Below are 13,956 nucleotides of genomic sequence, written 5' to 3' on the forward strand. Positions count from 1 at the left end.
ATTTATGTGTGGAATCCTTCCCATAGTGTCATCCACAATCTGTACCTTCAAGGTTTCTGCCAATCTTGTGCCAAACAGTTGAGAGAAACCATGTGCAAACTCACCCTATTGCAAATACTTGGGGTGTGTGAGACTCAGCTGCCTGCAATTGATTTGAATTTTCAACAGGTATAAAACTGGCGACAGCTCAGTGAAAATTCAGCCAGCTGTTTAATGGGTGGGCAATCTACAACACCAAATTTTCCACCCCTCCGTTGGGACAAACCAAATTTCCCCACACGTAGTCAACAATCCTGTTCTGCCCTGCTGAGAAAGTATTTTGAACTTCTCCCTAACTAACATAAGCTGGTTGTCCAACACCTGGAACCCCCATCAGATGCTACAATGGTAATTTTCTACACTATTGAGTGTTTCATTATTCCTTTTGTTTTCAATATTCCAGTGATTGGAAACTCAGGAAAGTTTCACAACTTGAAGCATTCAAACATTCTTCAATAAACAGATCATAGGAAAACTGGAGTAGGTTGTGTCAAGAATAGTGTGAATTTTACCTTCTGTTTGCTGGGGGCGGGCTGGCAGACAATTTTAACTGGGCAAAGATCTGGCAAATGGAGTTTAATGTGGGAAAATGTGAAGTTGTTCACTTTGGCCTGAAGAACAAAAAAGCAGAGCATTACTTAAATGGAGAACGGTTTCATAATTCTGAGGTGCAGAGGGATCTAAGCGTTCTAGTACATGAATTACAAAAGGTTGGTATGCAGGTACATCAAGCAATTAAAAAGGATAATGGAATTCTATCCTTTATTACGAGAGGAATTGAACATAAAAGTAAGGATGTTATGCTTCAGTTACACAGGGCATTGGTGAGACCGCACCTCGAATACTGTGTGCAGTTTTGGTCTCCTTATTTAATTGGTAAATGCACAGGAGGTGGTTCAGAGGAGGTTTACGAGACTGATACCTGGAATGAGTGGGTTGTCTTCTGAGGAAAGGTTTGTTTCCACTGGAGTTTACAAGAGTGAGGGGTGATTTGATTGAAGTATACATTCTGATTCTGAACAGCTTTGACAAGGTGGACGTCAAAAAGGTGTTTCCTCTTGTGGATGAGTCCAGAACAAGGGGGCACTGTTTTAAAATTAGGCTCGCCCTTTTAAGACAGAGATGAGGAGAATTTTTTTCTCTCAGAGGGTTGTGCGACTTTGGAACTCTCTGCCTCAGAAGCTGGTGGATGCAGGGTCATTGAATATGTTTAAGGCAAAGGTAGAAATATTCTTGTTAGGCAAGGGAATCAAAGATTATCGAGGTTAGATGGGAATGTGGAAATCAAAACACAAGAAGATCAGCCATGATCTTATTGAATGGCAGAGCAGGCTCGAGGGGCCGAATGGCCTACTCCTATTCCTATTTCTGAAGTTCTTTTGTTGTTTTGTTAGCAAGGAGGAATGGCATAGAGGATTGAGTCATCAGGTGAAGCAGAGCTCTATATGCAGGTCTTGAGCAGGTTTTGTGCAGAGGCAGGATTTTTATAGATTCTAAGATCAATTCAGCCACAATTACCAAGGCCACTGGAAATTTATGTGAGTGTTTTGAAGGAGGAAGTCTGAAATATTCCTCGTGTACCAGGGTCACAAAGTGTGGAGTGATGATTCTTGAAAAGCTCTGGTGTTGTAATCTATAAGCTTTAGGCAGGACAGTGATTTGATCAGCTTTGTCAAAGCATTTTATTTCTCTTTGTTACAAGTGGATGTCAGGGGGAGAAGGAATGCTGGGTGGAGCCTTGCACAGACTGGCAGGAAACCAAAGTTCTTTCTCTGGACTGAGGAACAACATTCCTTCTCCTCCTGCTCTCACAAAATTCAAAGTTTAAAAAACTTCTATTTTGTGATAGGCTGTTCAAAGCTGATACACATTAACCTCAAAATTGTATTCTTCTAAATTCTTTCATGGGCCATCGTTTGCTGCCCAACCCTAATTGCCCTTGAACTGAGTGACTTGTTAGGCCATTTTTGAGGGCAGTTAAGTGTCGGCCACATTGCTGTGGGTCTGGAGAATCATGTAGACCAGACCAGGCAAGGACAGTATATTTCCTTCCTTAAAGGACATTAGTGAAGTGTAGCAGGATCCTCAGCCCCAATAGTTGTCAATTGGTCACTTAGGATGCCCACCCAAGATGGCAGAGGCTGGTGAAGCCGTGTAAATAGGGTGGTAAGTGACCCAATGCCCTTCTCTACTGTTCTGTTTCCACCACTCACACATTGACTCTTCTGCATTTGTAAAGGCCTCATAGGGGTCCAAGGACACCAGGCACTGAGCAACACTGGACCATCCGATGGGTGGCCAATGTAAGCAACCTCCCAGGGAGCCATGGTCAAGAGTAAGTGGTGAACACCGGCTGGGGGTGTGCTCTCTTCCCCACCACATCTCTGTTGCTACTCAATCTGTGTTCCTCCTCAATTTGTTTCCTCCATGCTCTGGTCTCTCTGGGGGGTTCCTCCACCCTCACCCTCTCTGTCTGGGTGGCTCCTCCATCTCCCTCCCCTCTCTCTCTCTGTGGAGGGGTCCTCCTCCCCCCCCTCCTCTCTCTTTCTCTCTCTGGGGGGCTCCCCCTCCTCCACCCCCTCTCTCTCTCTGGGGCTCCTCCTCCCCCTCTCTCTCTCTCTCTGGGGGCTCCTCCTCCCCCTCTCTCTCTCTCTCTGGGGGGCTCCTCCTCTCCCTCTCTCTGGGGGGCTCCTCCTCCCCCTCTCTCTGGGTGGCTCCTCGTCCATACTCTCTCTGGTGTCCTCCTCCTCGATATCTGGGCTCTTCCCCTGTGTATTCCTCTGTGAAGACAGACACATAGGCCCAGATTTCCGTCCCCAGGTCAGTTGTGCAGGTTCGGGCGATTTCCCGACTCGACAAACTCGACCTTTAATGGCCGCCAGCAGGTGGGGTTTTTGGTCGGGGGGCAGGGGGTGGCGAGCTACAACAGGAGTCAGGGCAGCTGACTCTGAAACAAACCCTGGGGCTGTCAGGTGCAGCGGCAGGCTGGGAGCAAGGCAGGGTGGGCCTGCATTCGGGGTCCTGCTGTGTGGCTGTAGCACCCTCATTGGCCTGTGGAGCTGGAGCCATGGGGAGAAGAGATTCTCCCAGAGTCACCTGGATGGATGGTCCCGGGGGTTACACCTGCTGATCCTCCTCCCTATGGGTGCTCAAGGGCCCCTTGCTGACTCTTTGAGGAGAAGGGGTAGCTGGAGTGAGATCGAGAGGCCCCACACCCCTCTCGTGTACACACTGTTGGAAGCCAACTATGGAGTCAGCAATGGAGTTCAGACCACACAGGAGTGACGTCCTGTACCAAGGTCTCCATGGCGGCCGCCATGATACCAGTGTTCATCTCAGTGCGTTGGAATGTTGGTGCTATCACTTGAGCCTGAAGGTGGATGGACTCCTCCATCGTGCCTTGCAATCTCGGGAGTCCAGCAGACATCCCTACCTGATGTTCCCGAGCTTGACTTTGCAGCTCCTGCAGCTGTGACATGACCAAGTCCAGAGGCTGATCATCTGACTCAGATTCTGCAGTGTTTTGGCCTCCGGCAGTCCTCGCAGTGTGGGTAACCTGGAAAGTCCCTGCCTCCACCTGCAGTGGATCAGACAGTGTGATGTGCTCACCAGATTGTGATCTCAAGATTACTCTAAGGCTTGGTCTCACCGAGGTGTGTGTCTCTGTGCTGGTGGAGGATGTGGGTGAGCGCTGTGACAGGACTTCAATGAGGGTGCCTTCAGATTCCTCTTCAGAGGTTTCTTCAGGGCTTGATTTGAGGCCTTGGGTCATGGACTCCCTCGGCTGTTTCCCAGATGTGCCTGCGAAAGCAAGGGGAGATAATTAGTGCATGGCAGTGGCCTGTGAAACAGGACACATCACTCACAGCATGGTTGTCTGATGGATGTTGCACTGCTGGATCCTCACTTGGTAGATCACCATTGATCTCACCGTCAGCACAGGACCGGTCCAGATCCTCACCGGCCAGCTGGACGGCTCTGTTTTCAAAGTCCGGAAGGGCCTTGGTTTCAGGCATTCCTCCACCGGTCTGCGGCCTCTCTCTCTTGTTGTGTGCCAGCTTGTCCTACATGAATAGAGAGGGTGTGTAAGGAGTGATGGGTTTGTGGGTGTGTGAGTTGAGAGTGATGAGAAAAGTGACGTAACCTGGCGGAACAGAGGAGATCATTCATCCCCTTGCAGAACTGAGTGGCTGTCCTCTTTTGCAGAGCGTTGGCTCTGACCACCACTGCCACTGCCTCCCAAGCTAGATTGGTGATGTTACTGCCCATCCTGCAGCCAGAGGTGATGATGAAGCGGCGAGGTGACAATGAAGCGGCGAGGTGATAATGAAGCGGGGAGGTGATGATGAAGCGGCGAGGTGATAATGAAGCAGCGAGGTGATAATGAAGCGGCGAGGTGATGATGAAGCGGGTAGATGTTGATGAAGCGGGTAGGTGATGATGAAGCGGCGAGGTGATGATGAAGCGGCGAGGTGATGATTAAGCGGCCGAGGTGATGATGAAGCGGGGAGGTGATGATGGAGCGGGGAGGTGATGATGGAGCGGGGGGGTGATGATGCAGCGGAGAGGTGATGATGAAGCGGTGAGGTGATGATGAAGCGGGGAGGTGATGATGAAGCGGCGAGGTGATGATGAAGCAGGGAGGTGATGATGAAGCGGTGAGGTGATGATGAAGCGGCGAGGTGATAATGAAGCGGCAAGGTGATGCTGAAGCGGCGAGGTGATGATGAAGCGGCGAGGTGATGATGAAGCAGGGAGGTGATGAAGAAACGGTGAGGTGATGATGAAGCAGTGATGTGATGGTGTGGCGGGGAAATGCGAGTCCACCCACCATGGAAACCGCCTGTTTCCCAGAAATGCATAATTAACGCAGCAGGTTTGATACGATACGGCATGAAAAAAACCATTGCGGCCAACGGGTAAAACATCGTTTTACCTCCCCATCACTGCACTTAGTGTCAATCTGGGATGATTCCTCCCCATGTTGACTGTCTACCATCCTACCTTTTAATGTAGGTTCCAAATTCACCACAGCCAATTCGCCCTCAAACCTTCGTAGTTTCCTTTGTGCAGTTTTAAGATCCTAATTTCAGAATAAACTTCATCACTTTCAAACTTCATGTAAAATTCTTACATATTAAGGTCAATCTTCCCTCAAGGCCCTGTTCCTTTGAGATTAGTTATTAGCCCTTTCTCATTGCACAATACCAGATCTAAAAGAGCCCATTCTCTTGTTGGTTCCTCAACATACTGTTCTGGAAAACCATCTTGCATACATTCCAGGAATATGTCCTCCACAGCATTAATGCTAATTAGGTTTACCCAGTCTATATGTAGATTGAAGTCCCCCATGATTACTTCATTACTCTTGTTACTCTAATCTTGAACCTCTAATTTCCTGATTTATACCATGCTCTACATCACCACTACAGCTTGTTGGCCTTTAAACAACTCACACCAATCTTTGCTGCCCCTTGCTGTTTCTTAGCTCCACCCAAACTGACCCTACATCTTCATCCTTCAATATAAGATCCTCTCTCACTAATGTACTGATCTCATTCTTTATTAATAGCGCTACCCCACTTCCTTTTCCTTTTTGCCTCTCCTTCCTCAATGTTGAATACCCTTGTACACTCAGTTCCCAGCCTTGGTCACCCGGCAGCAGTTCCGAAGAAGAATGATATTGGACTTGAAACATTAACCCTGTTTCTCTCTCCACAAATACTGTCAGAGCTGCTGAGTTTTTCCTTTGAGGTTTTGCTTTTTAATTTAGCCCCTAGCTGTTCATCTCTCTAAGCAGGCCCTCCTTCCTAGTCCTACCTGTGTCGCTGGTTACTACATGGACTGCAAGAACTGGATTCTCCCCCCCACCGTCATTGCACATTCCTGCCCAGCCCAAAGAGATATCTCAAGCCCTGGCACTGAGCAGGCAACACAGCCGTCTGTACTCATGCTTTCACCTGCAGAGAACTGTGTCTATCCCCCTGATTATACTGTCCCTTAATAACACTACATCAAACCTCAAACATATCGGAGCCTTTGATCCTGCCCTGGATCAAGAATGGTGAAGAAATGTGAAATCTGCCTGTGTGATTGGCCCGTGCGCCAAATGTAAAAGCGTTTGGGCCATGTAAAATTCGGGACAATTACATATTTAATGGGCTTAATTCCCCTTTTAATGATCCACAGATGAGCTTCCATTTCCCGCGTAGACCGGCCGACTACAAATCGCGTAAGGGCGCCATGATATCAGGACATTCGCCCAACGCCATCTCGTGCAATTTCATGTGAGTTCAGATTGGGTGCGTGTCTGTTCAACCTCCATAAAATTCTGGCCCACGTCCTCCTCTTTCCCGCTCTTTTAGGTGCTACTGTCTGTCTCCGGGTCCTCCTCTTTCCCGCTCTTTTAGCTGCTACTGTCAGTCTCTGGTCCGCCTCTGTCCCACTCTTTTAGCTGCTACTGTCTCCGGGTCCTCCTCTTTCCCGCTCTTTTAGCTGCTCCTGTCTGTCTCTGGTCCGCCTCTTTCCTGCTCTTTTAGCTGCTACTGTCTGTCTCCGGGTCCTCCTCTTTCCCGCTCTTTTAGCTGCTACTGTCTGGCTCCGGCTTCTCCTCTTTCCCGCTCTTTTAGCTGCTGCTGTCTGTCTCCGGGTCCTCCTCTTTCCCGCTCTTTTAGCTGCTACTGTCTGTCTCCGGGTCCTCCTCTTTCCCGCTCTATTAGCTGCTACTGTCTGTCTCTGGTCCGCCTCTTTCCCGCTCTTTTAGCTGCTACTTTCTCCGGGTCCTCCTCTTTCCCGCTCTTTTAGCTGCTACTGTCTGTCTCCGGGTCCTCCTCTTTCCGGCTCTTTTAGCTGCTCCTGTCTGTCTCTGGTCCGCCTCTTTCCCGCTCTTTTAGCTGCTACTGTCTGTCTCCGGGTCCTCCTCTTTCCTGCTCTTTTAGCTGCTACTGTCTGGCTCCGGCTTCTCCTCTTTCCCGCTCTTTTAGCTGCTGCTGTCTGTCTCCGGGTCCTCCTCTTTCCCGCTCTTTTAGCTGCTACTGTCTGTCTCCGGGTCCTCCTCTTTCCCGCTCTATTAGCTGCTACTGTCTGTCTCTGGTCCGCCTCTTTCTCGCTCTTTTAGCTGCTACTTTCTCCGGGTCCTCCTCTTTCCCGCTCTTTTAGCTGCTACTGTCTGTCTCCGGGTCCTCCTCTTTCCGGCTCTTTTAGCTGCTCCTGTCTGTCTCTGGTCCGCCTCTTTCCCGCTCTTTTAGTTGCTACTGTCTGTCTCTGGGTCCTCCTCTTTCCCGCTCTTTTAGCTGCTCCTGTCTGTCTCTGGTCCGCCTCTTTCCCGCTCTTTTAGCTGCTACTGTCTGTCTCCAGGTCCACCTCTTTCCCGCTCTTTTAGCTGCTACTTTCTCCGGGTCCTCCTCTTTCCGGCTCTTTTAGCTGCTCCTGTCTGTCTCTGGGTCCTCCTCTTTCCCGCTCTTTTAGCTGCTGCTATCTGTCTCCGGGTCCTCCTCTTTCCCGCTCTTTTAGCTGCTGCTGTCTGTCTCCGGGTCCTCCTCTTTCCCGCTCTTTTAGCTGCTGATGTCTGTCTCCGGGTCCTCCTCTTTCCCGATCTTTTAGGTGCTCCTGTCTGTCTCCGGGTGCTCCTCTTTCCCACTCTTTTTGGTGCTACTGTCTGTCTCCAGGTCCTCCTCTTTCCCGCTCTTTTAGGTGCTACTGTCTGTCTCCGGGTCCTCTTCTCCCCCAAATTTTCAATCGATAAGGACATTCCAGCTGCTCTGTCCCTCTGAATGTGTCAGAATATTTTTTAAAAGAATCACAAGGAAAGTCACTATAAAAACTACAGAAAGTGATAGAAATCTGGGTGTTCTTCAGAGTCTGAAACTCCTCAGTTAGGCTGATGGTAGATGACTTTGGTCATGCAGTGCTTACATATGTGAGCAAAAATTTAGGCCAGTGCTTAACTGGTGTAAATACAGGAAACCTGGATGAGCTGCTTATTTGCAAAGCAGCAAAGTTTTCCTCATGAGTTATGAGCAGAAAGGCCTTTGGCAGAAATATCAAGAAAGAGCTGCAGAAGATCGAGGAAACTTGTGCATACCGATATTTTAACGTTCATCTGTCAGAAATCAGTGTCAAGTTCCTCACTAAAAATTGACACTCTAGCACTCTCATCCCATTGTTACACCGAACATTCTGGGGAAATTTTAGGCTCTTGTGTAACAAATAATGGGATTGAAATGTTTAACAATTTGATTGCGATCATTGCAATGATTCCATTGTTCATCAAATTGCTGAATCCAATGTGACACATTGGCACAATTGAATCATTTCCTTCAAAATCATTGAACTTTTGACATATATTAGGCATTAAAAGCTACACTAAATAAATGTCATTAAATGATTTTGGTTATATAACGACATGCTTTTAAAATATATTTAGAATTATCTGTCACATTACTGATCAGGACTATTTTTGTATAATTTTTAAGCAATTAAATAATATCTGGACTGATGCTTCAGAATTTTGCCTTTCTTTCATATAAATCATGTAAGCATTGAATATAACTTTAGAACTCATTTTTAATTTATATTCTTCCATTCAATTTCCAATGCATTCTCAGGGTAGGTCATTATCAACTCCTTACCTACACTTACTAGCAATTTGTTTCACTGATATTAACTTGTGAGGGAGATCCAAAGGAGTGGTAATAATGGATGGAAAATCCACTACCATTATTCACGTGTACTACACTGACATCTACTTTTTACTAAAGCTCCCTTGCATCACACACACCTCTCAAGGAGACAACATGAATGCGTAACACATTCAAGCTACATTGTTATTTGTGGAGGTGGCACAGTCCCACTGGACAAGGCCGAAGTTAATTGACCTCCAGTTAGTTGCTTGTCTGCCACCATTTCCGCTACCACAAAATGGCATGGCAGCAGGAAGGTGGCGGGCACTCTGCTCCCAAAGCCTTTCTGCACCATTTGCCCTCTTTCCTGCCTCCCAGCCTGTCGCCAATGGCCCCGGAAAAATTTTGCCATTGAGCCCACATTTTTGGTGGAGCTTTTCACCTAATTAAAATAAATATGTTAACTCGTGGAAAGAGGAATATCATATGAATGTGTCCAGCTTGTGTTGCTGATTTCATTCACAAAAATACCTCAGTAATTTTCCACCACCAGCTGCCAGTGTTTGCTCTCCACTGGGTCTGATGACTAAATTTGGCAGAAACAAATATCAATAGTTCAATAACAATTAAATATTAATTTATTTGCTTAAAACATAACTTCATTCGAATATAACATTAATGTTTATATCATATAGCCATTGCTTACACTAAAACTTTGTAAAAGATTTTCTATGACAATTCACAGCCACTTTGGCCACTAAGGATTAAAATGAAAGCAGCTTTGCAAGAATCCTGGAGGAAATAGATTTCTTCTGCGAATAATTTTCAAGAAATCCATTTAAAGCTCTTTTTCTTAAGTTTTAAAGTGATATAGTTTACATGCATGGGCTCGTTTTAAGCTTTTTAATCTTCAATATTGGTATGTTTGTATTTCGCAACTTCCTGGGAAATTCCTGCTGACATCATCTCATGTCATGAGTAACAGCACTCTGGTTATAAATAGAGAAACAGGACAACGAGAAGTTAGATACAAACTTCAGCCACAGAGCACAACAACAAGAAGAACATTAAGACCATCACACAAGCAAAAGACAATGAACAGCAAAGTTACTCTCGCCGTTTTGACTCTCTTTGCACTTTATGTGGCTTCCACCCAAGGTAAGACATAATCTGACTTCATAGTTGCACAGCAATTATACAGAACCTAGAATCTGATTGAAAACGTTTATATGACTAGTTGAGTTATAGGTAAATGCAAATAATACTGATTAAGATACACATTTGAAATTGTAGTTGTCAGTGTGTATTATGAAACAATTAGTTGTTAATCATAGACTGCACAGGCTAACTTTAGGGATCAGTTCTATCATTTGTAACTTCAGAAATGTATTCTAAAGTGTTCAGGGATGGATTTGTGATTTTTTATTGTTACTGAGTGATTCAGCTACAATTGCTCGATTTTGGGAACAACATCATCACAAAGGCTGCAGTGGTTCAAGATTAGCCCACTACCACCTTTTAAGGAAATTGGTGATTCCAAATAAATCATGCCCTGCCAGCACCACCTGTTATACATTGTGTTGAGACAATGCTGTTCAGTCTCAAACCATTAGGATGTGGCAGCTTTAGACAAATTAATTAGCAGCTCACCTGACCTGGACAGTGGACAAGGAATAGGCGAGTGAATGACCCCAAATTACAATGTGCACCAAGATCAAAAGCAGAGGTAAACTTATGTTGAAGGCCATTTTTAACAAAGGGTGTTGAGTAAGGCAGAAAAGGAAACAATGCTCCTTTAAGAAGGAATATTGCCTTAGGCTTAAATAGTTTCAAGAAAAATAACTCAATTTTAGCCAGTGGTTAGGCAGGATTTTATTTTTATTATTTACCAGGCTGGAGTTCAGTTGAAGTCAACAAGATTTTCTATAGGTGTAACTCTGCATTTTTACTGACTTAGAAATAGAGCAGTTTACTAACTGTATCTTGCTTTCACTCAGTACAATTGCTAATCATTCCAGCTTTTGGACAATTGGAGAAACACATATGTGAGGGTCATGGTATCTAATTTATATAACATGGGAGACTACGCCACCAGATTATGCTATTAGGAATCCAGAGATTAAGAGTGAAATTTAATAATTCATTGTGAGGGTCCACTTATAGGAGAGGTCAAATGTGCTAACCTGTAAGAGCGTCTAATCTAGACCTGAAATTTGCCAAGTGAGGACATATAGCCTGAGAGGTCTAATCTTTGGCTGGCACCCTTGTTTCAGTAGAGAGAAATTTTTAGGGTGTCTGCTATCAGTAGTCAGCTATCGCTTTGTCTAAGGCTATCTATGCATCTAAACGAAAAAGACATTTCAAATTAAAGTTACAAATACTGACTTTCTGTAATCTGTTTTTTCCATAGCTGCATCTCTCAGACACGCAGGAGTGAGCTTGCGCTGTCAATGCATTAATACAATTTCCAAATTCATCCATCCAAAACACATGGAGAATGTTGAAATTATTCCAAGTGGCCCACACTGTTCAAATGTTGAAATCATGTAAGTTTTAATAAGTGATTATGGAAAAACATACCGTGTACGTGAATATTGCTTACACAATTTTTAATGATATATTTATTGAAAGTAGATAGCAGAACTTCAAATAATTGTCATATTTCACTTCTTTCAGTGCAATCCTTAAAAATGGTTCTCCAGTGTGTCTGAATCCTGAAGCCATTTGGGTGAAGAAGATCATTGACCTGATGACCAAACGGTAAGTTTCAGATGCTAGCTTGCAATAAAACAATAGATCTATCTTAGCTCTCCAAAAAGTAGCAAGGCATGCAATGGGAATAAAGGGACCGAATATGTAAGGTAGGGCTTTACCTTCACTGTCTGGGTAGTAATCCAGAAGAGCAGATTGACTGCCTATTGGAGAACCTACTTGATTTTGGAGAATAAAAATCAGGCGGATTCCGTAAAGAGCTGGTGATCACTCCACCAGGTACAGTCCATGTGGTAAAGATGAAAATCTATATCACTGATTTGACAAGCTATTGATAAAATTGTGGTTAACCGTGGGAGGACCTTGGAGCTAGAGAACCTGAAATGGACGAATTGCAGTGCTTACCCATATTGTATTGGGCAAGCTGTAACTTAGTTCAAACTATTATTTCTGCATGGCGTTGAGGGAGAGAAATATCAATGATGACAGGACTTTTCACTTTAAACCCCAGTGAGACCTTCCTCAAGTATTTCATGAACACCTCAAAAAGCAAGACTTAGGTCGCAATGTATACTGTAACTTTTGCAGTATATCTTCTGTGGTATGAATGTAATACTGATCCATTTCTCACACACCCTTTCCCATTAGGTTATGTACACTGGGGAACTGGTTTAATGCCAAATATTGTTAAAAGCTAGCACAGAGTTTCATTGCATCTTACGTTGTTTGATTTGAAACAGCTGTAAACCTTCGCAGTTATCACCAGTTGTAAATGTGTTTTGCAGCTCTCGCTCAAAGGTTTTAACAGGAGAAAGGGTGATATTCTGTCAAAAAAATGACAAACTGGTGAACATTTTGTTCATTATGCTCTGGCACCTGAGCTCCAAGGGTTTGATTATGAGAAGAGATTGCAGAAACTGGGCTTGTATTCCCTGAAATAGAGAAGTTCAAGGGTAAATTGATTAAGATTTTGAGGAATTTGAAAGGAATAGATGGAGTAGATAAATAAACTTTTCTTCTCAATTGGGAACTCGACAACAAGGGACGTGGTTTAAAATCAGGGCTGAGCCAAGAGAGATGTTAGGAAACATTTTGTTGCATAGAAAGTGTTATTCTCCTCCCCAAAAAGCAGTAGATGCTAATTCAATTCATGATTAAATCTGAAATTGATCTTTTTTGCGAGACAAGAATATAACAGGAGATGAGGTCAGGACCTGCAGTTATAGTTAAGATACAGATAAGTTGCAATCACGTGGAATGGCGGAACTGACTATTCTTATGTTCTGGAGCAATTGCGTATGAAACAATATTTAAGACATGAGCTTGTGAAATCGATTGCTTTCCAGAATATTTTTGTCATATATTCCTGCAAGATTGAGAGTAATTTTTATTTGTTTCTGTATATTTTATAGTTCCAAGACTGAAGACGCTCAGTGAGGGGATCTCAATGGCTGAGTGCCGAGAAGGTGACACCTATCCACAATGAGACTCTCTACTAACCCCGACATATACAGATCTTTAACCATCATGTTCAAGCCTGTCGTAAACTTGTAACAGCGCAGGACTGTCTGACTGATGTAAAGCAATGTATTTACAATCATATGAGGGGACATGTTTCATTACATTTATATTATAACCTTAATTGGCCAGCCAGTGTGAAATGGCTTCTGGGCCTGATCGTGGGTGGGGTCGGCTTCCCAAACGCCCCCACCCGCCCCCACTGAGCCCGCACACCAGGGGCAAAATTCTGCCATTGCAGTAAAATAACCGAATGTTTTAGACGGTACAACTTTGATGCTGTTTTCAAATTGCCATACACTTGCTGCCTGATTAATATGTCAGAGTGTAGTTACTCACTGGAAATGAAGCTCGCAATTTTGATGTGGCATATTGTCAGTATTGTAATTTTGATTTTTATTGTAATTTATTTGAGTTGTAATTTATTTATTCTCAATGATATTTATGCTGTCCTAAAAAAGTTTAATTCCCTATGTATTTATGTTTTGCCATGAAAGCACTTGGTAATTTTGTTAACACAAAAATGTGTGTATGAGGAAATAATCTGTAATTTATATTTATTATAAATTGATAAGGCATTTTTATTTAAAGAAAGCAGGAATTATTTTCTGTATGTGTTTTACAATATCAATTTTTTGTCTCTGTTTAAATCATTGAGCTTATCTGAAATGAGTAGACAACGGAATGTTAGTCAGCAATTCTTAGCTCAATGATAGCACTCCCAGCACTGAGTCATGGGCTCAAACCCCATCCTACAAATATGAGCATATTGTGGGGCTGATACTTTGGTGCAACACAGAGGAAGTGTTGCACTGACAGGAGAGCCTTCTTTCTGATAAGATGTTAAACCAGGGCCATGTCTTCCCTCTCATGTGGACATGCAAAATCACATGGCAGTAATCAAAAGAGACCAGAGGAGTTCTCTGGTGCCCTGGCCAGTATAAATCCCTCAATAAGCATATAAAATAGGTTTGGAATTATACGGCTCTTCTAGCTAGCAGGATCTTCTCGTTCCACCAAAGTCAATGGAGTTTTGAATGGCTCGCCGCATGTTCCACCCTTCCCC

At 44.3% G+C, this 13,956-nt stretch overlaps 1 protein-coding gene across 1 annotated transcript; it reads left to right on the forward strand.

The window, feature by feature from the left end:
* Positions 1–9,651: 9,651 nt before the first annotated feature.
* On the forward strand, positions 9,652–13,519 carry LOC144679618 (interleukin-8-like). The gene is made up of 4 exons (XM_078540190.1): positions 9,652–9,818; positions 11,071–11,206; positions 11,337–11,420; positions 12,785–13,519. Exons 1-4 carry the CDS (start codon positions 9,755–9,757, stop codon positions 12,807–12,809), a joined length of 309 nt encoding a protein of 102 aa, XP_078396316.1. The 5' UTR covers positions 9,652–9,754; the 3' UTR covers positions 12,810–13,519.
* Positions 13,520–13,956: the final 437 nt, after the last annotated feature.

The sequence above is a fragment of the Cetorhinus maximus genome, chromosome 1 (assembly GCF_964194155.1).
Source record: "Cetorhinus maximus chromosome 1, sCetMax3.hap1.1, whole genome shotgun sequence".
In the NCBI taxonomy this organism is placed as follows: domain Eukaryota; kingdom Metazoa; phylum Chordata; class Chondrichthyes; order Lamniformes; family Cetorhinidae; genus Cetorhinus; species Cetorhinus maximus.

Coding starts and splice junctions, on each gene's coding strand:
- LOC144679618 (XM_078540190.1), top strand. CDS start 9,755: ATGAACAGCAAAGTTACTCTCGCCGTTTTGACTCTCTTTGCACTTTAT. Junction 9,819..11,070: donor TTATGTGGCTTCCACCCAAG/GTAAGACATAAT, acceptor TTTTTTCCATAG/CTGCATCTCTCAGACACGCA. Junction 11,421..12,784: donor ATTGACCTGATGACCAAACG/GTAAGTTTCAGA, acceptor TATATTTTATAG/TTCCAAGACTGAAGACGCTC.